Source organism: Dama dama, chromosome 15, assembly GCF_033118175.1.
Source record: "Dama dama isolate Ldn47 chromosome 15, ASM3311817v1, whole genome shotgun sequence".
Lineage (NCBI taxonomy): Eukaryota > Metazoa > Chordata > Mammalia > Artiodactyla > Cervidae > Dama > Dama dama.
In genome coordinates, this window is record NC_083695.1 from 19,508,952 (window position 1) to 19,536,906 (window position 27,955).

General features: G+C 39.1%; 1 protein-coding gene across 7 annotated transcripts in view; it reads right to left on the reverse strand.

The window, feature by feature from the left end:
• The window catches only part of ANK3 (ankyrin 3), a 720,826-nt gene that overhangs the window by 207,199 nt on the left and 485,672 nt on the right, over positions 1-27,955 (reverse strand). For all 7 annotated transcript variants that reach the window (XM_061161588.1, XM_061161586.1, XM_061161587.1 and 4 more), the window contains exons 6-8: positions 25,604-25,702; positions 22,436-22,621; positions 20,453-20,551 (exon numbers count right to left, since the gene is read on the reverse strand). In XM_061161588.1, the coding sequence (XP_061017571.1) occupies positions 20,453-20,551; positions 22,436-22,621; positions 25,604-25,702 (384 nt within the window). The remainder of the gene's footprint in view (positions 1-20,452; positions 20,552-22,435; positions 22,622-25,603; positions 25,703-27,955) is intronic.

The following is a 27,955-nucleotide window of genomic DNA, read 5'->3' on the forward strand; positions in this document are numbered from 1 at the left end:
GACTAAATCTATGAAACGTTAAAAGGCCTGTGGCTGAGCTCAGCAGCAAGAGGGGCAGGGGAGCGTAGCTGACAGAACATGATTGACACATGTAGTACTTAACATGATATGTGACAGGACCTAACGTGAGTGCCATATTGAAAAACAGGGACCTGGACAAAACAGCTACCTTTGCTGGGAAACAGTGGAATTTCTGGCTTATCTTCTCTCTCAATTCTCACTGCAAAGCCAAGCTGAATAGGAGCCAAGTTCCTTTACAAAATAGTCACCAAAGCAAGATCGTTTCTGCAACTCCCCAAAGGGAATTCAGCTCTATTTGCTATGTTACTATGTTATTTGCTATGCTGTAATAAACAGCAGACTTTTCATTCCATTTAAATATATTAAGGGCAGTTGATTACTGATCTCCTCCTACCTCTCCCCTTTCTCCCTTTTTCTTAAAAAATGTCAGGAGTGGTTATCACTGAGTAATGGAATAAATGGATGGTATCACTCAAAGTTTTCTACATACTAAGAGATGATGATTCTTTTAGTTTAGTTCCTTGATATGGTTGAAATTGAAAACAAATTCTGAATTAATTAAATGTTGAGAGGGAATCTGATATCTTTCTAAAATTCTTCCCATTTGTATTAAATTTCACCTCTAAGTTATTACTAGGTTTAAAAATTTCAAAGTACAAAACAAGATTTCAGAAGATGAAGACTTCAATGTGTTAATGAATTGTATTTAAAACACACATTTTAAGATTTGTATGTTTTCTCATTCTGTTCTCTTGTACTTCATCCTTATTCCCTAGTGTAAATAGCAACAGGAAAATGATGAGTAAACGAATCACAGAGAAAGCACCAGAAAGACATTTAAGCAAGGCTTGCCAGCATCTTTTTTTGTCCCACAGATGCCTATCTTTTGAAAAGTCTTTTAGCTTCCCAGAGAAGCAGTTGAAGGAGATCAGCATGTGCCACCCCCAAATAGACCTCTTTGACTGAAGGATTGTATTGAGCTCTCTCTTCTGCTCTTCTCTAAAAATGGGACACACATTTCCCTTTGTAAAGGTGTCTCCTCTCCCTTTCCAGGAAGAGGAGAATGCCTCTTAATCAACAGAGATGATCTGAGTTTAATCTGCCTAACAGAGCTTACTAAACTACTCTTCCTTTTCAGTAGCACTCCAGGTACCCAATACCCTGCATATATGTACCTTCCCACAATTTACCACCCCTAGAACTCAAGCCCCCTTTTCTTTATCTTGTCACTTTCCCACAAATTTATTACTCATTGTTAAAATGGCATATAAGCCTCCAGAATTTAATTGCCTCCTTTGGGTCTTCACTTCTTTTCTATGAAGGCCTCTATTAGCATATATAACCTTTGTCTGGTTACTCTGTCTTTTGTCCATTTAATTTGCAGAACCCCAGGTGGCAAGATGAGGTGGCAAGAATACACAGAAGAACTATACAAAAAAGATCTTCTTGACCCAGATAATCACAATAGTGTGATCACTCACCTAGAGCCAGACATCCTGGAATGCAAAGTCAAGTGGGCCTTAGGAAGCATCACTATGAACAAAGCTAGTGGAGGTGATGGAATTCCAGATCAAATTCTAAAAGATGATGCTGTGAAAGTGCTGCAGTCAATATGCAAGCAAATATGGAAAACTCAGCAGTGGCCACAGGACTGGAAAAGGTCAGTTTTCATTCCAATCCCAAAGAAAGGCAATGCCAAAGAATGCGCAAACCACCACACAATTGCACTCATCTCATCACTGCAGATGGTGATTGCAGACATGAAATTAAAAGATGCTTACTCCTTGGAAGGAAAGTTATGACCAACCTAGACAGTATATTAAAAAGCAAAGACATGACTTTGCCAACAAAGGTCCATCTAGTCAAGGCTGTGGTTTTTCCAGTGGTCATGTATGGATGTGAGAGTTGGACTGTGAAGAAAGCTGAGTGCCGAAGAATTGATGCTTTTGAACTGTGGTGTTGGAGAAGACTCTTGAGAGTCCCTTGGACTGCAAGGAGATCCAACCAGTCCATCCTAAAGGAGATCAGTCCTGGGTGTTCATTGGAAGGACTGATGCTGAAGCTGAAGCTCCAATACTCTGGCCATCTGATGCGAAGAGCTGACTCATTGGAAAAGATCCTGATGCTGGGAAAGACTGAGGGCAGGAGGAGAAGGGGACGACAGAGGATGAGGTGGTCGGATGGCATCACCAACTCGATGGACGTGGGTTTGGGTGGACTCTGGTAGTGGTGATGGACAGGGAGGCCTGGCGTGCTGTGGTTCATGGGGTCGCAAAGAATCAGACACGACTGAGCGACTGAACTAAACTGAACAGACGCCGGCAAGGTAATGCTCAAAATTCTCCAGGCCAAGCGTCAACAGTACATGAACTGTGAACTTCCAGATGGAACTTCAAGCTGGGTTTAGAAAAGCCAGAGGAACCAGAGATCAAATTGCCAACATCTGTTGGATCATGGAAAAAGCAAGAGCGTTCCAGAAAAAATCCATTTCTGCTTTATTGACTATGCCAAAGTCTTGACTGTGTGGATCACCACAAACTGTGGTGAGCGACTGAACTGAACTGAGCTGTGGTATGGGGATCCTCAGCAGGGCCTAGAGATCAGAGTCCACTCTGTATCCTATTTTTTTCTGCCTAGTCCACGTAATACTTGTTTACCAAACATTTGAATTTTCATCTCCATGTGAATTGTCTTTCTCCCTGCTGAAGTCCCTAACCCCTACTCCCAGCTTCTTCTTTTGTCTTAAGATGATACTTAAAGTGAGAATTTCATCCATTTTGGCAAGTATCTCAGTTTTCCTGGTCTCTTCCATGTACACGTGTTATTAAACTTTTGTTTGATTTCCTCCTGTTATTCTATCTCATGTCAGTTTAATTTTTAGTCCAGCCAGAAGAACTAGAAGGATAGAGGAAAATTTCTTCCTCCCTGACAACTGCAAGTCTTCTCGAATACTTTATTTTTATAATAGTTGTACTGAGATATAAGTCACATACCATAAAGCTGACCATTTTAAAGTGTGAGATTCAGCGGTTTTTCAGTATATTCACAAAGCTGTGCAGCCATAGTATCAACTTAGAACATTTTCATCTTTCTGTTAGAAATGGAAACAACAGGTCCCAAACAGAACACTTGTGCTGAGACCCACCAAGACTTAAGACCTGACCAATTGTAGCTCAGTGTCTCCCAGGAATGTGACCTTGAACCAGTCAATCTGGAACTACCTGGTCAGCACTACCGAGGTAATCTGCCTAACAGACATCAGCCTTCTCCCAAAGGAAGGTGACCTTGCCTGGAACAATCCACTCTCTGTTAGAAACATCCTTTTCCCACCCCGTTCTGCCTAACAATGTCTTTTCCTCTATACAGCTCCTGGGAGCACGTTTCTATGTGTTAGATGGGATGCTGACTGATTCATGAATCGTTGCTAAATAAAGGCAATTAAATCTTCAGATTTACTCAGTTGAATTGTGTTTTTTAACAATCACTGAAAGAAACCCCATACATTAAACAGTCACTTTTTCTGTCCCCTCAACCTGCTGGCAACCACTAATCTACTTTCTGTCTCTATGGATTTTCTGACTTCAAACACTTTATACAATTGGAATCATACAATATGAGGCCTTTCGTGTCTGGCTTCTTCTACGTAGCATGTTTTCAAACTTCATCCATGCTGTAATATGTATCAATACCTCCTTTTTTGTTTTTATAAGAATGCCTGACTTTTTCATGCCTTAAGAAATCCATAAAACAACATATAGGCGAGATAGGGGAGAGATAGAATGAGAATTTGGGCTTACAAGGTTCAACTGTATAGAACTGGGAATTATATTCAATATCCTATGACAAACCATAATGGAAAAGAAAATGAAAAAACATGCCACTTTGCTGCACAAAAGAAATTAACAACATTGTTAATGAACTATACTTCAATTTTTTAAAAAATTTAAAAAAAAATGATCCATAAAACACATGCAAACAAATGACTCTTTCAGTGATAAGGATTTGTGATTTCAAGGGTATATCCAGGAATATTTCAAACAATGGAATATAAGGTAAGAAAAGATCCTGGCCTTCACAGTCTGATACAGAAGTAGACATTTTCTAACAGCAACAAAACTCAACTTTAGGTGGTCTATTATTAATACAAGTATAAATTCACTCAGAAAAGCCCATTATACTATAGCCATCATTATTAAGATGACCACCACTGTTAGTCAAAGTCCAGAGTTCTCTTACTTCATCAAGCTCTAATGAAATGAAATAGGCTTTTTGGATCAAGTCTTTTTCTCTTCTAGAGATTTCCTAACTGCTTGCTCAGTCTACATCAACTCTTTTTTTAAATTATTATTTATTTATTTATTTTTTTATTAGTTGGAGGCTAATTACTTCACAACATTTCAGTGGGTTTTGTCATACATTGATATGAATCAGCCATAGATTTACACGTATTCCCCATCCCGATCCCCCCTCCCACCTCCCTCTCCACCCGATTCCTCTGGGTCTTCCCAGTGCACCAGGCCCGAGCACTTGTCTCATGCATCCCACCTGGGCTGGTGATCTGTTTCACCATAGATAATATACATGCTGTTCTTTCAAAACATCCCACCTTCACCTTCTCCCACAGAGTTCAAAAGTCTGTTCTGTATTTCTGTGTCTCTTTTTCTGTTTTGCATATAGGGTTGTCGTTACCATCTTTCTAAATTCCATATATATGTGTTAGTATGCTGTAATGTTCTTTATCTTTCTGGCTTACTTCACTCCGTATAAAGGGCTCCAGTTTCATCCATCTCATTAGGACTGATTCATTTGAATCAGTCTACATCAACTCTTCTGTCTCTGTGCTTTACGGATAAAAAGATCATCTACACAGGTCTTGCTGAGACTGACACTGAGATATTGATGTCACTGACATTTCCTTAGCCCCACTCCCCAGAGAGATCAACCAAACTCCATCAGAGTAGACACCAGACAGTGCTGGGCCCCCCAAGAAAGTGGCAGCAAATGTTTGGATATTGGATGTTTGTTGTGAAATAGGCTCTGAGAGTTTGGATCTTTTCTGCTCTGAAGACCTCAAGTGATTTATTTATTTTTCCTAAGGATAATATGAGACTGTGTATCATTAATACTGTCAGAGGCTTTCATTTGGATTAACAGATGATGGCTCATCATCAATTTAGATAAGATACTGCCAGGTTTCCCTCTAGTTCTGCAAATGACTTAGTAGTGGGAGAATACAGAGCATCTTGAGAGTAAATATTTCACACCTCCTTCTCACCCACACCCTATGTCATATATGCAATCCTGGCTGTTTCCCAAGGGGCAGGAAAACTGGGACGGAAACTGGTCTTGGACTCTCCTTTCAATCACAAACTCATCTTCTACCTCTGTATCACTGGATGTTAGGGCTGACTGGGTTTTGGAACTGTTTACATCTCCAGTATATGCTTTACATGAAAAAAATTAATTTTAGTAAAATACATATAAACTTTCTATCTTTAACCACTTTTAAATGTACAGCTAAGTAGTGTTAAATTACTAAGTGTGGAAAATTCTTAATTCCAGAAAAACATCTGCTTCATTAACTATACTAAAGTGTTTGACTGTGTGGATCACAATAAACTGGAAAATTCTGAAAGAGATGGGAATACCAAATCAACTGACCTGCCTCCTGAGCAATCTGTATGCAGGTCAAGAAACAACAGTTAGAACTAGACATGGAACAACAGACTGGTTCCAAATCGGGAAAGGAGTCAAGGCTGTATACTGTCACCCTGCTTATTTAACTTCTATGCAGAGTACATTGTCAGGAAGCATTTAACAGGAGGCTTCCTGTGTGTTGTTTTGGATCTGTCAGGAATCCTTTGGTCCTTATTAATTCCTGAATATTCAGGAATTAAGAGGAGAGGCACGCCTCCCCCCGCCCCCCCAGCTGAGGAATCTAGGCATTTCCTTTGTTAGTTTCTCATTATGGTGCTAAGTGCCCTCTTCTCTCTTTAATAGGGATCGCCTTGTGTTTTGTAAGTCTGGAATTTTAGTCTTTATCTTTGCTGAGAATAACTACCTTGTAAGACAGTATATATGCCCACACCATACTGATTAAAACACCTTTGCTCCATCAGAGCTTGGGTCCCTGTGTCTTTCTTTCTTTCTTTCTCTCTTTCTCTCTCTCTCTCTATATATATATCTATTTCTGGCTGATTCCCTGGAGCACATAACCCAGGGAATATTAGCCTCTTTCCTTCTTTCACTCTCTCATTGTCAACTCTGGACCACCAGGTTCCGGTCCAATAAAGAACCAACAAGTGGCGCCCAGAAACAGGGACTTGGTACATGTGGATTCAGATGGAGTGACCCCAGAGGGCCTATTGAGGCTGGTAAGCACTAAGACATGGGTCAATCGGCTGGAAAACCGATTCTTTTCTACTTTACTTTATCACTTATTTAAAGTTCAGGGATTTTCGGTTTCACGCCAGCAAACAGAGGCTTGCCTTCAGACAGTGGTTGAATGTAACCCTTGGTTCCCTGATGAAGGTAGTTTTGATTTAGAAATTTGGCATCAGGTCAAAGAGAATGTTGAATGAGCCATCAGACAAGGAAAAAACATTCCGATAGATTTCTGGTCCCTATGGGCTCTCATTGAAGCCATGATTCTTCCATTACAAGGTAATTCTAGCCCTCCTGATATTCGGCAACAGCCAGAACACTTATTACATGAATATGAATTAGACGATGAAGCCTTACAAAAGGCCCAATTGTCTAACATAAGATATTTCAGAATTTTCCTACTAACCCTGCCCTGGTTGCTCCAAGTGCTCCTCTCCTGCCATCGGACACAAATACCAAAGTCTCTAGGAACTGCTATTTCCCATACTGTATTTGAAAAAAAAAAAAAAAGAAAGAAAGAAAAGAAAAGAAAGAAAAAAGCTATAAGAGTACATCATCATCCTGCCGGAAAGGATGAAGCACAAGCTGGAATCCAGATTGCTGAGAGAAATAGCAATAACCTCAGATATGCAGATGACACCACCCTTATGGCAGACAGTGAACAGGAACTATACAGCCTCTTGATGAAAGTGAAAGAGAGTGAAAAAGCTGGCTTAAAACTCAACATTCAAAAAATGAAGATCATGGCATCCTGTCCCATCACTTCATGTCAAACAGATGGGGAAACGATGACAAACAGTGACAGCCTTTATTTTCGTGGGCTCCAAAAATCACTGCAGATGGTGACTGCAGCCATAAAATTAAGACACTTGCTCCTTCGAAGAAAAGCTATGACAAATATAGACAGCATATTAAAAAGCAGAGACATTACTTTGCTGACACAATTGAGCTACTGAACTGAACTGAAGTAGTGTTAAGTACATTCATATTGTTGTGTGACCAACCTCCAGAACTTTTTTCATCTTGCAACACTGAAACTCTGTACTCATTACATATCCCTATTTCCTTCTTCTCCAGGCCATGTCAAACTATTCTACTTCCTATCTCTCTAAATTTGACTACTCTGGTTATCTCATATACTACATGGCAGGATACAATATTCATCTTTTTGTGACTGGCTTATTTCACTTAGCATATCATCTTCAAGGTTCATCCACACTGTAGCATATGTCAGAATTTCCTGCCTTTCTAAGGTTGAACAATATTTCATTGTATGTACGCATATGCAACAGTTGGTTTATTCATTTGTCTGTCAGTGGACACTTGGGTTGCTTCTACATTTTGGTTATTGTGAATAATGCTGCTGTGAACCTGCTATACAAATATTTGAGAGTCTGCTTACAAAGCTTGTGTGTGTGTGTGTGTGTGTGTATATATATATACATATAGTATTTAGAAGTGGAATTGCTATATCATATGATGACTATATCTAACGTTTTGAGGAATCTCTATAACTCTTTTCCATAGCAGCTATAGCATTTTACTTTTCCACAGAGCACAAGGGTTTCAATTTCTCCATGTCCTTGTCAACAACTTTCTTTCCTTCTCTTCTTCCTTTGTCTCTTTCCCCCTTTCTTCCCTCATCCCTCCCTTCCTGTTTTTGATAGTAGCCATCCTAATGGGTGTTTAATATATTCTTTCCAAATATTTTTTTTAGTATTCATTTCAGGGTTTCCATAATTCCATAGTAGTAGTTTACTCACTAAGTCATGTCTGACTCTTGTGACCGCACAGACCGTAGCCTGCCAGGCTCCTTTATCCATGGGATTCTCCAGGCGAGAATACTGGAGTGGGTTGCCATTTACTTTTCTTGAGATCTTTCCAACCCAGGAATCAAACCCGGGTCTCCTGCATTGCAGGCAGATTATTTATTAACTGAGCTATGAGGGAAGAAGCCATAATTCCATAAATGATGAAAAATTGTTGGCCACTGAGAATTGAAATAGTTTTGAAATCAAAACTGCCTTTTGATCCTGTAATAATGTTTTAGAAAAAAAAAAGAGTTCTGCTAAAAAAGTGATACCTATTGATTTAGACCAGAGAAGGAAATGGCAACCCACTCCAGTATTCTTGTCTGGAGAATCCCATGGACAGAGGAGCCTGGCGGCTACAGTCCATGAGTCACAAAGAGTTGGATATGACTGAGCACACATGCACACAGGCACTGACTTAGACCAAGCAACTCTTCATTTTACTTGAGAATGAAGTTTCATTCAAATGAAAAAAAAAAAAAAAACTCAAAAGACAAACTCCACCAATTATTAGGCTCTTACTTGGTGCAGGCCTAATGAGGCGTACATCACCTCATTTATTCTCCATGACAACCCATGAAAGAGATGCATTAGCTCATATTCACAGTTCAGCAATTAGTGAAGCTGGAAGGAGCTACAGGTCCCATGGCTAGAAAATGCCAGAGTTGGGATGTGAACCTGAGTTGTGATTCCAAAAGCTGTACTGGCTCTTTCCGGTAGGTCATATAGGACAAATATATCCAGATAGTGAGTCTCTTCCAACTTGAGCAAACACCAACTCTAGCTCTGAATCCAAGTAACATAGTCCCCTATACTCAAAACACTGCCTGCAGACAATTTCCAACCAAAAGGAAAGGGCTATAAAGCATCAGTCTTCTGGTTCTAACCTTACTCTGCTACCTTACCGACAACCAAACAGAAGAATCCAGTTGATCACACACCTTGCTACCCTCACCCTTAATGTTGCATTTAAAACCCCTTGCCCAAAAGCCATCAAGAAGTTCAGGTCTTCTGAGCATTAGCTGCCCATCCTCCTTGCTTGTTGCTTAGTCACTAAGTTATGTTGGACTCTTGTGACCCCATGGTCTATAGCCCATCAGGCTCCTCTGCTCATGGGATTTCCCAGGCAAGAATACTGGAGTGGGCTGCCATTTTCTTCTCCAGAGGATCTTCCTGATCCAGGGATTGAACCTGTGTCTCCTGAATTGGCTGATGGATTCTTTACCACTGAGCCACCAGAGAAGCCCATCCTCTTTGTTTGGCACCCTACGTATAGATGATATACTTCCCTTCACCATACACACACACACACACACACACACACACACATGAAAGCTATAAAAATATTCAGTCTCTAAAAGAGTGGCTAGTTCAACTGTGACACTTTAAAGAACTCATGGATCTCATATTTCTTTAATTATATCACTCTTAGTGCTGATTCAAAAGGAGCCTGCTCTGTGTTGACAGTAAAGAAAGTCCTTCCCAGCTGTAAGTTTCTAAGAATAGAGGGACATATAGTAATTGAACTAAAGGGGGATGAAAAATTCAATTATTAAATAATAAATTGTTTTCTATACATTGAGGAAAGTTGTTTTTAAATGTTTAATTACTAAAAATTAGTTAATGATACTAGATTTTCAGGAATCTTTCTAATGAATGGTGTAACTTTACTAAAACAGTCTCTTTTTTCCCTAACTAGTCCATCTTTAAAACAGTCTATCTTTTTACTCTATTAGTAAAATTTGTTAAAAACAAAAATATGAAGGTACTTCATAATTATAAATTTTCCAAACTCATGTCATTTCTGATAAATCTAAAACTAAAGTAATTTCTGTGTTGAATAGTTTTCTTTCGCTTCCAGAAAGTAAATCACTCTGCAAGGTTTGGAGTTGTCAGTGAACATGACACTGTTAGCTCCTCAACTATCTTGCCCTCATTTGGCCTTCCAATAAATCACATTCCTGCTGAAGTTTCAAACATTTTAAAAAATGAAAATAATGTTTTTGAAATTTCTAAAGAATGATGGATTGATAAGAAAAAAAAAAAAGCCAGTTTACTGCAAATGGCCTTATCTATGTGCAATGTACTTGTTCTGAGGAGATGGAGCTCCTCTGGGGACCATGAAGACCACAGCTACCCAGAGGCCAACATTCCAGCCTCAGGTTCCATCTGGTACTGAGCTGGGGGCTGATGGTCACAAACTGAGGCATAAAAAATGAGTTAGAAGCTCTGATTCAAATGTTTTATTCTTCCATCTTATGCTTAGTAGGATCTGGGACAAGGAACTTCTTGGGACTTCAGTTCTCATCTGTAAAAATACCTATTCTTGTGGGACTCAAATGAGGCACTGTAGGAAAGTATTTTGTAAGCTGTAAATATGATAGAAATTCAAGGTTATACTATTAAGTGCTTATAAATATAAAGGCAGTTGTTACAAGCAAAAGAATTAATGAGATTTCTGTGAGTCAACTTTAGACAATTTACATAAAGATTTTATAGCACAGCCTCAGTCCATGTTGTTTAATATGGTTGATCAGAAGAATCACCTGAGGGAAATGTGTGATACCTTTTTGTCATATAGCCATTAAGTCTCTAAGTATTAAGAGTCTATTTCAAAGCATGATCATTAGGAATTCAACAATGCAGAACTGATAGAGACGATAAATAAAATGTAGTGGAAAAGTGACTGCATTATCTTTAAAAATGAATCTGATCATTTTTCAGTTTTTAAGTTTGCTAATCTTTTAATCAGGGCTTTTCTGGTGGCTCAGACCATAAAGAATCTGCCTGCAATGCAGGAGATCTGGGTTTAATCTCTGGGTAGGGAAGATCCCCTGGAGCAGGGAATGGCAACCCACTCCAGTATTCTTGCCTGGGAAATCCTACAGACAGAGGAGCCTGGTGAGCTACAGTCCACAAGGTCACAAAGAGTCAGACATGACTGGGAGACTAACACTTTCACAATCTTTCAATTAAAACATCCTTAAAAATGTGATGGGTTTTTTAGCAAATAAAAAAAAAAAAACCCTTCAAAGTCTTTAAAAATATATTGAATTTATTTTGCAAATGGCACAGGCAGAGAACAAATAGCCAGCCAATCCAGGAAAGTTCTGGTTTTCCTGGGATGACCCTGGATTAAATTCAAAGCCTGGTACACACTTCCTCCAATGCTGGAATATTATGAACTACATAGCTTGAATGCAGTTTATTTTACTTGATTATACTGTCTAATTTTACTTGACTGACTTAGTTTGCTGTTCTTAGCTCAAGCTCCACCACCTTGAAGCTGTATGATTTAACTGAAACAGGTTCCTTAACTTCTTTCTCTCTGGTGTAAAATGAAACCCATACCCGCATCTCCCAGGATGACTGTGAGGAATAAATGAAATAATGTGTAGGAAACTTAATAAATGAAAGCTATTTCCTAAATTGATCTGAATTTTGGATAAGTTAATTCCACCTCATATTTCAATTCTCAGTTACAAGAGCTAAAAGACCCTCAGGGTCTCCTAGTCCAACCACTCTAAGGGATGCACCATAGGGGAAGCTTGATGCCCTCTGCAGAGGAGTCGCAGAGTAAGCCCGGACTTCTAGGCCCTTCTTCCCCATCTGGGGACATTCCCATCTCTCCATCTCTCGGTTACAGAAAGATGATCAATACAGCAGTGCTGTCTCTGAAGGAACAGCATTGGCTCCACTGGCTTCTGGTTGGGACACTGTTACTGGCATGGAGATGTCTCTGAAGGGGACTTAGCCATCCCAGCCCTCTCCTGTTACATGCCAGCCATCATTCCATTTCTCCATTAAAGTCCTGCAATGTCTTTTAAGAACAGAGAGTAGAATGGTGGGGACCAGGGCCTGGAGGTGGTGGGTAAGTTGGAAAGATGTTGTTTATAGGTATGAACTTGCAAATAGTAGATAAATAAGTTGTGGAGATCTAATGCACAGCATAGTGATCATGGTCAATAATACTGTATTACCAACTTCAAAGCTGCTGAGACTAGATCTTGATTGTTCTCACCCCCAAAAGAAATAATTATGTGACATGTCAGAGCTATTAGCTAATACTACTGTAGTAATTGGATTGTAATATATAAACTAACACCTTTTATACCTCAAACTTACAAAATGTATTATGCTGATTATCTAAAAAACAAAGAAATAAACCAACCCCAAACCCTGCAATTACTCCCTTCCACCTTTAGGATCCAGACCAGTGCCCTCAGTCCAGGCGGGTTTTCAGGGAGTCCCCTCCCACTGGTATGGACTCATCATCTCCAGCCTCATTTCATACGAACAAATGGGCCTCAGTCTCCAATTCTTGGAGTTCACTCTAATCCCTTTACATCTCTCCCAGCTTAGCTTTTCAGTTTTTTTTTCAACTACGCAGGGACAGGCTGATCTCCTACCTGAACTTGTTTTCTTGAAATCTACTACTTTGATTTGGGAAAGAGCCTTTAAATGATTGTGCATGTGTTCACAAATTTACCTTTTGCAACATTTTGGTTCTGCAAAGTCCTAAATGCTTCCCTCTAAGTGTCCCTTCACCCTTCCTGTATATTCTTCAAACTGCCAGAGGAAGAAGAACAAGATTTTCTCATGGAAGAACTACGATGCCCAGGAGAAGGCAAGGTTGCACTTGAGTTCATCCAAGAGTACCTTCTGACAACAGGGAGTGTGAACAATGGTCCAAATTTCAGCAGGGGTGTGTGTGTGGTGGGGGGGGCAGTGCAGTGGCCCTCAGCTGCTATTTGCACTCACTGGAGGAAATGAAAATTCTACAGTTAATGAATAATTCCCTTTTAAAGTGTAAATGAATAAAATGAGCTCTGCTAACTCCTACCTTAATAGAACTTTATTTCACAGAATTTCAAAATAGGATTTATTCAGGTCATTTAAAAATGTTCTCAGAGCAACAATTCTAGAGCAGCACTGTAGGGAGCAGGGTGAATATTCCAAGAGGAAAAGTGAAACAAAGGGAAATATGAACTTTCCAATTTCTGTGATTTTTTTTTTTTTGTATTGGTATTCTTACTGTCTCAAACAATATCATACTAATAGCTTGGCAAAGGCTGACTTTCTCACGCTGACAAACATGGATGCAAACAATGTAACTCCAACATTCTGGGAAGCATCATGTCTGACTAGCTCTGGAAGTACTTGAGAGAGTAGCCACGACACCACTCATCTGACACATGTTACACTTGACAGGTGAACGTGCAATGATGGATCTCCTTGCGGAGGCAAGCATTAATCACCACCACCACAAATGTGGCTAGGACACTGGTCCGCGGGCTGAGCAATTTATATGGATCATTTTGTGCAGTCACAATGATGCTGTGCATTGGATATTACTGTTGGACCCATTTTATGGATGATAAAGTTGAAGCATAAATAACTTGCCCAGGAGCATATGAACACAGTCTGACTGCAGTGCTGTTTGCTTTGACACTGCTCTACACTGACTCTCCACTGTGAATGGCCCCCATCACTGTCAGACAAGGTGGTCGAGCAGAAAGAAGGGAAGGGCGTGTGGTCGACTGATCTCTCTCTCATCTGGCGACTAGAAATCTGCAGTTGGGTGGTGAAGAAGCTTGCCCTGGACCAGATCAATGACTGATGTCACAGCCAGGATGAGAAACAGGGCTCCCGCATGCATCTGAGGACGTTTCTCCTCACCTCAGGCTGCTACAGCTTAGAAACTTCACCTTTTCAAACATGAACAACACAGATCCCACTCCACACAGTAAGATGTTAATAAGTTCCAATGTACTAATGGATTTAAGATAAAAATATCCGTTAAAAAATTGCACAGGCAAACCTCCTTTGATGTGGCATTTGGGGAATTAAATGGAAAAGGCAGGAATAAGAGCGCGTGGCACGCTTAGAGCAATCCTCTATAAAAGGCCTATACCCCCACCACGCTGCCCTTGCCTTACTGATTTTGTTCTTCCTGAGATGTTAATATCACCCTGGCAACAAGAATATGCTTCGTGAATTAGCCACATGGTGACTTTCCCATAACTCACATTCCTTTGCTAAATGCTCCCCAATCTTCATTTTCATTCCAAAGGAGGTTTATATAACCCATTAAAAAAGTATCTTTAATGCTACTGAGTCTATATTAGGAGATAAACACTGTATTATATTTGAAAACACATATCAATAAAAATGAATGTGTGTGTGTGTGTTGGCTCAACCCAAGTTGAGGAATGACATCTATTAAAAAAATAGGACTGTAGAATGCAGGGAAAATATTTTTTTAAACTGTTATTTGCAATGACAGCGCCACACAAACCACAGCAAAGTCTCCAGAAGCCCTGGACCCTTATAAAAACATGACAAAAAGTCACCTTCCTGCTGGAGCTACGCTCAACTCTTCTCCTTCTCCATGTTTGAGTAGCTGATGCCCATTCCTAGGCTGTCTGGCAGTGGCCTTGATAGCTCATAAACTGAGGCATTACTGCAAACATCCTCGACCGAACAAAACTTGGCAGCAGCTCTTGGTGACTAACCCTTCGTCCTAGGTTTGTCTTCCAAGGTCAACTATGCTGCTCAGTTGGAAATCAATTTGCCCCTCAGTGTCTGAGAGTCAATACCTGTGTTTGGTGCACCTGCCTATACATCTCTTAGAATTCCATGGATTTCTCATCTTCATTAATGCAGCTCATATCAGTTTGGGAAGTGGGACCCTGACACCATGTTGAAGCTCAGTCTGAAATTCTGACAGATCAGGAAGAGGACTGGGGCTTGAAGAAAGCAGGTTTAAACAGGTACTGGGTGCCCAGGAGTAGTGGATAAGGAGGCCTGAAAGTTATTTGTTCATTCATTCTTGAATTCAATAAATATAGGGTTGGCCAAAAAGTTCATTAAGATTTTTCCATAATGTGTTACGGAAAACCTCGAATGAACTTTTTGGCCCACCCAATATAATAGTCCTTCCCAGGGCTAGGTGCTGGGTTACATGCCAGGAATTCCAAAATGTGTTGTAACACATAAATCTGCCCTTGAGGAGCTCAAAGTCTTGCAGGCAGGCAAAGCACAGCGTGCGGGAGGCCTACTTCGTGATACTTCTACTTCAGCCTGAATAGGATTGTTCAGATAATGCACACACATTAAAGAACTAGGGGAGCGTCTGTGTTGTATGGTGGAGCATTTTGGGGCCTCAACAATTTAATAGCGTCAGGACAGTGGGTTAATTGAGTCTGAACCTCCAGGTGTAGCTTATAGCAGAAGCGCTTTAATATTTCCTAGGTGGAATTTAACTGAGAAAGGAAATCTGATAATGTTTATCCATGGACATTGTGCTGACCCCACGTCGACCTCTTATTTGGGCTGAATGTAAAATCTGACACTTGTATGTTACCATCAATGGGATTAGTAATTCAACTGTCTAAAACCACTGCTCTCACTTTAATCAAAAATTAAGATGCTTTAGATAAAGTAGCCTTTCTTATGACTTAACTGAGTTCCAAAAGTGGCCAAACCTCTGCTAAAACTGTTCAAAACGTCTAGAAAGGCAGTACAACTGGACATGTTAACTGCGACACACATGCCAAGATCTATCACATGCAATCGGAACATCACACAGCTGAATAGCTGAGCCACAGTCTCTCAGCATCCCTGGACAGGGTGCCTTCACAGATGGAGATTTAGGCTGTATAGGATAGTAGGAATTGAACCTTTTGAAATGTAGTTACTAAAGATAGTATCAACTATAAAACTCACCATTCTTCACTAAGTTTTCTTTTCTTTTTTTAGCTATACTGTGTGGCATGCAGGATCTTAGTTCCCTGACTAGGGATTGAACCTATGCCCCCTGCAACGGAAGCACAGAAGTCTCAACCACTGGACACCAAGGAAGTCCCCCAAACTCGCTATTCTTAACAGAAGGATTCACATGGTACATAAATTGTATTTGAGCTATTTCACACACAAAGTGATTCTATAGATAATTAATATTTCCTTTGTCAAAAAGTGAAAACTATATAACCCAGCTTCCCTTTCTATTAATACTATATGTATCAAAGTCCTTAGAGATTACATTTATTCTCCAGTTGTATTCACTAGTCTTTTTTAGCTGCTTGGTAATGTTTACTTTTCCTTTTTCATTCTTACATGTCTTTGTAAACCTCCTGAAATCCTTCTGGAAACAAATGAGGTATTACACTCAAACACATAAAATCCCTAATCCTTTCAGAGATCAAAAACAAAAAGTACTACCTACCAAGACCAATAGAAGGATATTTTATTCAATTATCTTCCCCAAATGGGAAGGTAAATGATAATTTACAAGAGAAAGGTCAATGACAAGAGTGAAGATTAAGTTAGGTGGTCCATTACATTTGATGAAAAAACTCTTAGCCAGCAAAGTATTCATCTATCTTCTTCAATCAATAAAAAGGAATTTTGCAGGCATCCAATAATATAATTTGGCTTTTACTTACTAAAGTGCATAAATGCTCCTGACTGGAATGACAATCAGTAGCAGCTCTGGTGTGTCTTAGTCACATTCTCTTTCCCAAGAGAGCCAGGATAATTTGCTAAGAGAGCAAGGGTCACGCATAAATTCAGATGGTGTCAAGGCCATCTCAGCACACAAACGCAGACAGCAAAGTGTGCTGACGCTGCACTGCAGTATTCAGCGCTTACTCTATTTACTCCCTGTAGCAGACCCACGAGGCTGAACAGGTCTCCATGGATAATCCAAAAGGAAATATTTAAGATGTCAGACAGGATATCTTACATATACATGGCAGAATTACAATACAAAAGCCAAAATTTACATCATAATAAAAATCTAAGGAAAGGTATTAATGGGACAGGTAAGTATGCTGTAAAGCAGTTACCATCACTGATACTAGGGGCATACATGTGCCACTGGCTAGGATCTGCTTTCTTGCTGCCTAAATTAGCTAGCACTACAAAGAAGCATAGAAAGCAATCCGTTCTATTGTGTTCTACCTTTAGTCACACCATGTTTGGTTCTGCCTCCTATTGGCTTTGGACATGTACATGGACTGCATGCAGGAAATGATTCCAGAAGGGTGATTCCCCACTGCTACCCCCACTTCTCTTTGCCAGCAGGTAGCTATCCATTCTTGAGGTCATGCTCTCAGCCCATCAAGAACCTCAAGACTGTATCTGCCTTTCTTCAGTGATCTGTCACAACCAGGAAGCAGACATCACGGCCTCCCTCAGACAATGGTAGCTGCTGTTGTTTTTTGCTAATCAATACCTCTATCTCAACCTGGTTCCTGAAGAATATGATTTATGGTTATGATTTGCAGCTAGTTCTTAGCAACTGAGGCTTACTGATCCTTTATTGTTTTGACCAGGCAAAATCGGATCCTATCTGTGTTCCAGGGCGTCTTACTTTCACCTGCTATTTCTGCTACATCCCTGAGAGAACTCTGACTGAGGAAGACCCTGCTTAAGGTGGGAAGGGAGAGGACTCTGTAACACAAAAGGCTAGATGCTGGATTATTACATATTACTAGAGATTTGGAACGCAAATGTGTTTGTGGAGGCAACTAGCACTTGCTTCTGATTAAGCTCTTTATGAAGACCAGTCCAGCTCAGACCTCCTACAACAAGCCATCCATCAGCCACTGCAGAGGGGAGCATGGGCTTTCCGGTGTGAGCAACAGTCCAGGCATCCTAGTAAGTACAATCAAATTCTGCCGCAGCCTTCAGCTCAGAATGCTAGGAGGCCTCACTAATTAGGAATGACTGGGAGTAAATGCTTTTTTCAATCAGCAAAAGGTCTGAAATTTAACATTTTAAACAAAGGCACAATGCGACTGTCTTAAATCACATATGGTAATTCAGACAAGGTTAACAACAAGGGTCTGAGGTCTCCACTGATCTTTAACCGATAAATTAGCATCATTTGTAATTACCATAGTCATTGTTTCAATGTAAATGGATGCTTTGGAATTGCTTGAAGGAGGCTGAAAATACTGTAATTTGTCCTCTTAAATTGCTTAAACATTGTCCCAATCTTCTTATTTTCAGCAGCATCAGGAAATTTCTGAACAGTGGCATCAAAACAAACTTCAAACACTACCCTGATGTGAATTTTCCAAATGTCCTAATTAGAAGGCGTGACTTAATGAGGTTTTCTGTGAGTTAGAGAAATGAAACCAGAAGACTGCATCTTATAGACACGAGGTTTTTTCACATCAGCATGCCCTGTTTATACATGACTTAGAGAAGTGCTTAACTTTGTCATTCTAAATGCCACACAAGCCCTTGGGTCTGCTGAAACCCAAGGATGCTATTCAGGCAATAAGAACACACACAGCTATAGAGTGACAAGAGCTGCCTTATTTAAACTGACAAAAGCTTTCAGCAGGTCGAAGACAATCAGATAGGAAATAGCTTGTATGTTAGTACAATGTTAGTTCTTATTAATTTTTATAGGAGTAATGAATTATAAGAAGGATGAGAAAAACGAACCCCTAACATCATCAGAGTGAGACAGATGGAGGGGTGAAGAGCTTTGGGGCTGAAATTCTGCCTTTTCTCATTTGCTAGCTCTATCATCTGGACCAGCTATTTCTTGTCTCTAAGTCTTGGTTTCCCCTTCTGTAAAACAGGGACAAAAACACTTTTCTTGACATAAGAACACATAAAGAGATACATATAATAAGAACACATAAAGAGATACATACAAGAAATAAAAGGGCTCAGCTTGGCATCTGCTCCAAAGATGGCATTACTTTTACGGCTGCTACAACCACTGTTAGTACTAGTACTGTTAGGGGAGGCACACTGCCTGAAACCGCCCACCCTGGCCGGGCACCATAGTGACCCTTTGCATGAGTTGTTTCATGACAGGAGGTCCTGATAAGGAATACGGAACTAGTAAGCCACCACCAGCCGGAAGAGTTCGGGAAAAGTCGAGAGGAGACCCTGCCTGTCCGTCCACTTCTCAGAATCCCTCTTGGCTGAGCGATGCGTGTGCCACCAGGAAAGACTCTGAATTAGAATGACTGGCCAAAGACCACCCGGAAACTAATCCCATCACCATAAAACCCGAGACTGCGAGCCACGCGGAGCAGTTCTCCTGGGTTCCCTTACCTACTGCTCTCCACCGGGGTGCCCTTTCGCAATGAAATCTCTTGCTTTGTCAGCACATGTGTCTCCTCGGACAATTCATTTCCGAGTGTTAGACGAGAGCCCAGTTTTGGGCCCTGGAAGGGGTCCCCCTTCCTGCAACAGTATTATGAACGTTCTCCCTACCTGGTCTATTGCCATTTCTCCCCTAACAAGTGAGGCTTTTAGCAAAAATAATACTTCAAATGCTATGTTCAAAATCACGGTGTTGCTGCTGCCGGTGATGATGTGTCAGACACCATGCTAAGTGTTCCCCACACTCGCCCATTTCTCAGTGAGCCAGCGCAGGAGTGCTGATGCTATCTTATTGTTACGATTTGTTATTTAATTTCACAATCCACGTTAACTTCATCTTATCAGTGAGGAAACTGATGGACAGAGAGAAAAGTGAAATCCAACACAGGAGCCCAGGGGGTCTGAATCCTGAGTCCCCATATCTGACCACTTCTACATTCTGCTTCCTACTTTGTTTCTATTCCTGATGATACTGTTGCTGACGATCAAGCCCAGCCGAAGCCTGGTTTCTACATTCAGAACCCTCTTATTCTGGATGTCTGAGTTGCTGTTCAGGGGTACATGTGATGCTGTAATTCCTTTCGCTATGAATATGAGCTTATTCACGTTACAGAATCTTGTTACACATTCTGAAAGTTTATAGGGGATAGAAGATAAGAGCAAAAGGCAGCCTCTAGTACATGGGTTCTGAGATTTGGGCCTCAAATCCAGTTCATTCCCATCTGGAAGATCAAGACCCTGATTTCTACAGCACCGTTAGTGCTATCAGACCCATTTCAAACACACTCAGAAATTTCAGCTTGGAGGGACAGCTTGTAGTTTCCAGATGTGATTATTTAAATCACATCTTCTATGTGTCACTTATTTATCACACACCCCATCCCCACTTCTGGTCTTGGTCTTCTTTTCCTGTTAGAAAATAGGCATACCTATCTACAAGCAAGAAAATGCACTAGGAAAAGTAGAAAAACATGGCTTCCACTGACTGGGAGGACCCTTGGAGGTCATCTGGCTTGACCTCCTCCTCATGTTGGGGGAACAGGGTTAAGAATGAATCATTTCAAATGCTTTAAGGGCACGTCAGATGGCAGCGCTCTTACCCGTGCAGTGAAGTCCACGGCAGCTGCTCGGTTTAACAGCAATGTGGCTACGTTGATATTTCCATAGTGAGCAGCTATGTGGAGCGGAGTGAAGCCACTCTGGAAAGAAAACACAGCAGACGTTCAACTGATCCCTGTTGGCCTCTTGTCTGACACGTTAATACCACAACCCTGCCCAGATCAAAATGAGGAAGCAAAATATGCTGAGGTCCGCATTCCATTCTGTACTAGGTTTCTTTCCATTAGTGCCAATTGCTCATAGGATTTCAAAGGGATGCCAAACTCACAGGCAGAGGAATAGCCAGGAAGGAACCAAGGGTGGAGACTGAGCCGTTTTTGTAATCTGGGAGCAGAACTACACAGAAGCCAACACGTCCAAAAATTAAAATAGGGGTGACAAGAAATATCTTGATAGCTCATAGAAAGTTGGATGAGTACCACTGTTGTATTATTCATGGTAGAACTGTCCATTGAAACTGTCAAAATTTCACTAGTATTATAGATTCAATATAGAGTCAAATCAACCAACAGTAAAAGCCAATTTTAATGATAAAAGCAATTTGGGGGGAAGAGGTGCTATTACAATTGGTCTTGAATCACTGTGAATGCATTTCATAAAGAAATTGACAAGCTGGTCTCCTTATTAGCAAATGCCTATTCAATAACCCATTTTTCTGGATTGTTCATACCAAGATCATTTTACTTCCTTGAAAAATGCTAAAACATGCAGCAATTTACTTAGTCCCCAAAGATTTCAACCTTACAAGAACTAGATGCATTTCTAAGTCGTCAGCAAGCTTCTCAGCCATGCTAGCGGTCTGACTGACTCTTGTCAAGGGTGGGTCACAGGGTACCCTTCCGAGGTAACTTTCATTTTGCTGACACCACTGAGGGCGAGTGTCATGCAGAAATCTAAAGATTCAATCCTAGATGAGTAGAATGACAGGGTTGTCTGCAGCTGTAGGTAGAGCTGAGAAGTTTCTCAAGTGTCAAGATGCTTCATGTCACAGGACTCTATTGCAGTACCCTTAAGTTTCAAGGATGCCTCATACTTCCTCCTTTCAAACACCAGGTTCAGCTGCAGAAAGCCCTGGTAATCAAACTACTATCTCCTCTGGCACATGCTACTTTGAGGGTGGGGGTAGGAAGCAGGTATCTAGCCTACAGAAGGCAATGCAAAGAAGAAGGGAAAGAAATGAGGCAGCAGCACTAAGGAATGGGAAAATGATGATGCAGATATAGATCAAATGTACACGGATATACATATATATATACCTCTGTTGTTCTATTCACCACCATCTAGGTTAACACATTTGGAAGCAAAGAGGAGGAAAAAATGAACGGTTAGTTTGCTATTGGTGATCATGGATGGCAGAAAGCTCATGACAGCTAAGTAATGCAGATGGAAGCTCTAATGGCAGCACAATAGGCACAGAAAGAAAGCTAGACTGAATGAAGGGCTACACAATGGACTATTTCAAATGCCACGTTGACACTTGTAAGTAATATGTGTCCAGACAATGGGAGTTGTTGGCTGGGACTCTGGCTGCTGGCTTGCCTTCTGCAGCTGATCAATACTCAGTGCATTGCCTACCGTCTTAGATATCAACCAAAAATTTATTTGGCACACACTGTGGCTAGCATTTTATAATTTTTCACCTTGATGTTGGAACTGAAGTGCTAAATACATCAAAAATACATGTTCAAAGGAAGGACATTATTGGGTGTCTCTCGATTGATTTCTGTTGAGGTGGCCACCCATTAGCACATATAGGGCAGCACCCATAGGTCCCTCCCAGCTGTAGGCGCCAAGGGTGGGGGTGTTGTGCCTTCAACTGGATGACTTGGGGGCATGATTATATTCCTTTCAGCGCAGTTAGGTGTCTGGCATAAGCATGCCCAAAGGGAGCCCAGGTGCTCTTCACGTTTGGGTGCCTAACAGAGGAGGATGCCGTGTGACGAGTGTGTTTCCCAGGGCCTCACCTTTGACTCCACGTCCGCGTTGTTGTCATTCTGCAGCAGCAGGGCGGCGGCTTTCGTGTCATCTTTTCGGGCAGCGATGTGAAGAGCTGGAAGACGCACTTTTCCTTTTGTGTCATTTTCTAGCAGAAGTGACACTACTTGATCGTGACCTTGTTGCAAAGCTACTGCCAATGGTGTGAAGCCGTCCTGCAAGTAGATTATGGGTCAAGTTTGGCCCCTATGGATATTTTCTTCTTGATTAACAAATAAGAAGGGGATCGAGTGTCAATTTTTGTTCACAGTTACTGAAGCTGATATATTCAAGTAGTTCCACATATATGTGGAAAGATATTAAAAAATACATACATACATACACACACACACATACACACACCAAAGCAGAAAACAATTTTAAAAGTAAATTTCCATCGTTATTTTCAAACTATTTTATTCAGTACTTTGTTGCCTAGTGTATCCTGTCTGCTTCATCACTATACCTTGTAACCTAGTATATATTTGGTGCTCAATTACTATATGTGAATTAATGATCTATACTCATTGCTGTTTTAAGGAAGGTATACATGAAAGACTCTTGGCTTCTCTGACCAACAAAAGAATACAGGAAAAGTTTTGAAAAACACAACCATGCCAAAGACTTCATACATATATACAAGGAACATATGGAAAAAATTGTATTGAAGGAACTTGACAATATCATATCATCTAATAAGTTGAAAATTCTATTAAATTTTTTTCACCTAAGGAATCCTTTCATTGCTCATTACTGTTCATTCTGTAAATACAGACTTCTGTATAAATAACACCAATATTATTGCTAGTAAGAAAGCAAAATTGTAATTAGAACATTATGTGAATGAAACATCTTATTTCTTGTTGTTCTTTAATTCTCTAGTACTAATAATCCAAGAGATAAAAATTCAGTCAAAGCTTCAAATAGCTCTAGATAATCAGATAGCTGTTGTTTTTGTAGTGATGGCACCAAATGCCTCATGAAGACATGGATGTGATTTGTTCTTGGAACACTAATTCATTCATTTATTTTTTTAAAGCTAAAAAAACCTTTGAAAGTAAATTAATATAAAGCAGTAAAAAAAAATCTATCAAATATCTATCTATCCATCTATCCATCTACCTACATATCTACCTATATCTATCTATCTATCTTCCTGCTAAAAGACTGAATTAGTTGTTTGAGGATCTCATATAATCCTTTTTAGTCAGTTGTAGTGCCTTTTTGGGGGGTTTGAAAACTTAAAAGAACACAAACAGAGAACCAGTGAGTTACTGATGATTAGTTGACAAGGTAATTCTATAGTCTTTTAGTGGTAAACTGGTCTTATGTTTGTTCTAAAGGGGGGACACTCAATGAACTGCCCATCACAGCCTAAAAAAAGATACTACCTGTCCTTCATAGACGAAAAAGTACTACGGAATTGCTGTCATCAGGATATTTATATTACATAGTATTTCCATCCAAAAACAGGAAGGGTTTTTTTTTTCTACAACAACCCTGGCTCCCATACCCATCCTCCCTGCAAAGCATGATGTGACCCACATATCATTTTAGGGACTCACACAGGTTACCTTCTCCCCAGTGTGAGGAGAGGCCCTGCTCTCTGCATACAAATGTCAGTTACTCTGCTATTAGCCATTCATTATTTATTACCAAGCTCTAAGGATATTATTATTTTTTTAAAAAAATCCATCCTCAAGATAAAAATCCCCAAGAGAACTGAAGGCTAGGAAGTGAAAAGTAAGGCTCTCTCTGAATTCTCAGAATAAACCAATGGAAACAGTACATTATGGACATTTTCCTGTATTAGTACATAGAGTCTTGCCTCATTGTTAATAGGTAGAGTACCATTTTACTGTCTAAGTAAAGCAATATTTATCCAATAACTTCCCCTTTGGTTCTTCCTGGTGTTTAAAAAATTGTTACTACTAATTATGTGGCTGTTTCTTATATAATAACTATTTTTTGCATTATCTTCTAATATATGATGTCACATAAACTATTTGAAGTGGAATTGCTAAGCAAAAAGGCGTATAAATACTAATTTGGATAGTTACTGCTAAGTGTTCTACAAAAGTGTTGCAACTGGTTGTCAATATCACCAATACAGTAGTTAAGTTGCAATATTTCCTCCTACCCCTTGAATTTCTTCCTTATCTCATGGGCTAAAGACTGGATCTCATTCTCTATCTGATTAATAAATTAAAATTTATTTGACTATAAGGGAGGATCAGGTATTTTCATACATTTGTGGTCATCTGTATATTTTTGTGTGTGAACTGCCTCTTCATTTATCTCCTGGTTTTCCTGGAAGGCATGATCTCAAAAGCTGGGCAAGGTTATATGCAATCCCCGTGCATACAATCCTGATGATATACATCTTTCTTGTGCCATACAGGAAACACTTCAGAATGAAAGAGATTTTGACTTTATGACAGGGATAACCCTACACCTGTTCTAATTCTTTCTTTTGTTAAAAATAAAGAGTACACAAGCAGTAGTACTTTATTATTAGCAATAGATTTCTAGTGATATACTTCAAAGGGATCACAATCTTCCATCCAGATTAGTTTCAAAAATAAACTACATTACCTAAAATAGTATTGGTGACTTAAATAACTTTTTCTTTTTAATAACTCCCCTATTCATGATTGCAAATGTTTTTTTAAAGGCTGCTTTTATCTACTATTCAAAAATGTATACTAGTTTTGTTTAGAAGTATGAGTTAAATCTAATTAGTTAACTTTAGAAATACATAAATCCAATCATTATAATTATGCTAACTTAAATTTGGAAAACAACATATTTAAAACTTATGTTCTATCACAAAAAATATTTCAAAACAATGGCTGCCTTTGACGCAAAATTCTAAGGAGAAAAGTACTCTCAAGCAATTAAGTAAATAGTAAACAAATAGCTCAATTATAGGGTAGAGCCAGGCATTTAAGAGCAGAAAGGGTAACTAGGCAAGGAAGATTCTTGAAAGACTAAAAATAGACTTTTCTAATGCATTTCATAAAAACTTATGAGCCCACACATTAATATACAACTATAATGAAATACCAGTGGGACAGATTCTCAATGATACAACTTCAGGTTTCTAAAATCCCTATAAACATCTGAACTCACCCATAAAAAGAACCAAAGTGTCTTACCTCTGTGGCCAGGCTCTGGCTTGCACCATTGTCGAGGAGAAACTTGACAACTTCCAGGTGGTTCTCCTGGGCTGCCATATACAATGGTGTGAAACCATTCTGCAAAACACCAATTTAAACGTTTGTAGCTTTTTAAAGCAAATCTGTCTTTCTACTGTACTGATGATATTATATGTTTCAGGAAATGCTCACACATAGTAATTTTTATAATACTTTAATATATATATTTATATGTATTATAAGCCTGAGCATGATAGTTTAAGCAGAATTATGAGGTATAATCGTTAATCATGCTTCATAATTCTCGTTTGAATGTGGTTCATAGCTAATAGTCTAATTCATACCAATACATCCAGTTTAGTTAAACACGTGTATCCATTTAACTAACCACTTACTGAGTGTCTACCATGAGTAAAGAGTTTTACTAGATACCATGAAGATACGAAGAAAAATACATTTGGTCATTGTCCCAATGAGTTTTTTATTCCAAGCAATAATTATTTCTCCTAAACAAAATATGTAATACTTTTACATAAAATTAAGCACCTGAAATAGTTCCAACTTTGGAAGGAATTTATATTAATTTCATACAGCTTCAAACTTACCACATATGAGGTGACTTGGAGCAAAGGAAAGAACACCAATTTGAAAAGGGTATACTTCAGTTTTAAAGTAGAATTCAATTAGATGGTCTACTTTTTGTAAGTTTCCTTCCTTGTATTTTTTGAAAAGACATATTGTACATCAGTGTCTGAAGTGTGCCCAACTGCCAAGGAACTTGGAAATAAATGCATATATATATCTTAAACTTCTTAGTGAAAATGTTCTCTGAAACAAAGTATTTCACATCTGTAAAATACTGTAATATTACCAAAAAAAAAAAACCTTATTGCAAGATATATATAACAAAACAGGTATTTTTCAAACTATAATAAATTTTCTTTGAACAAATTTTTCAGAATTTAGTTCTATTTAACTGGTTTGGAAATTTTGTTGTATATATTATGCAATCTCAAAGAATAAATGGAAATACATTCTAAATTAAATGTTACAAAATAATACTCAAAGTTTTGTGATTCCACCAAATTTTAAGTTCACTATTATTAATATCAGTTATTATATAATGACCTTCCTTATCCAATCTCTGGATGAGTAATATGAATAACATAAAATTCAACCTCTACTAACGTCAATTTTTTGGTTTATACCTCAGAATTAGGAAGTTTAAAAGATTCTTAAGCAGATAAAAGTGGTACCACATAACAAATCTACCATGGTGAATATACTTTATTCATCAGAGAGTTCCTCTATTCTACTTATTTTACACATAATTGTAATTAGCCAGGTTATTAGCTTGCTAAGCTCAAGATTAGAGACACAAAATAAGAGGCAGTAGAGTATGACACAAGATTCAAGCTTCTTCACTGTATAATATTTACCTAGTAAAATCATTAATTTCACTGTTACTTTGTTCTATCATGAAAGGTTTTGTCAATATTAAATATGAAACATGCATAACTGCAATCCAATGTGTGTGTGTATATGTGTGTGTGTCGGGGGGTGGGGTGGGGGGATGGGTGGGTTTCATCTTTGTCACTCTTCCTAGACCTATGAAGGAAACTGAAAGGCGGTTTAGACTTTTTATCACATTACTTTTTTCTCATTTTCTTATTTGACCAAAATGAAAGATTGTTTAATTCTTGGTTGATTTAAATATCTCTTAACGAAAACAGAGAAAAAAACTTAAAATATTAAAAAGAAAAGGTGGGTTTTCCCTATCACTCTATGAACTACATATCACCCAAGATTTCCAGACCAAATATTCAGATTTTAGGAGTAAAATTTTTAAGAAAAAATTCCAAAATGGATATTATTTTCTGAGACATAAATATCAAGTAGATAATACATGTCAGTAGTGTCTCAACTCCAGGGCAGAGATCTGTTGTAGTTCAAGATTACCTAGGAAACACTGGTTCTGCTGCATGCTTTCTGAAAGCTTCTTTAGCTTTCTGTTCTATGGGTTCCTCAGAGAATTCCAAATTGCTGAAGTTATTTGGATTAAAGCAATAGAAATTAACACCAATTAATAAAAAATCATCTTTCAGGAAAGGATTAAGAAGCTGTGAGAACACATACACATTTGGTTACGTTCTAGGGAGATAATTATAAGCATCATTTGGAAAGAGTGAAAAAAGGTATTACCATTACTCTCTAGTGCAAAGAGGCTTAAGGTATCAGCAAATTCAGTGTGGACGACCTAGAGCTGTAATGCTTTTCCGTGAAATGGTACTTGGATTAGGAAAATGGTCAGATTTCAGGAAAGATGTTATTTTTCTCTTAAGAGAAAAAAGT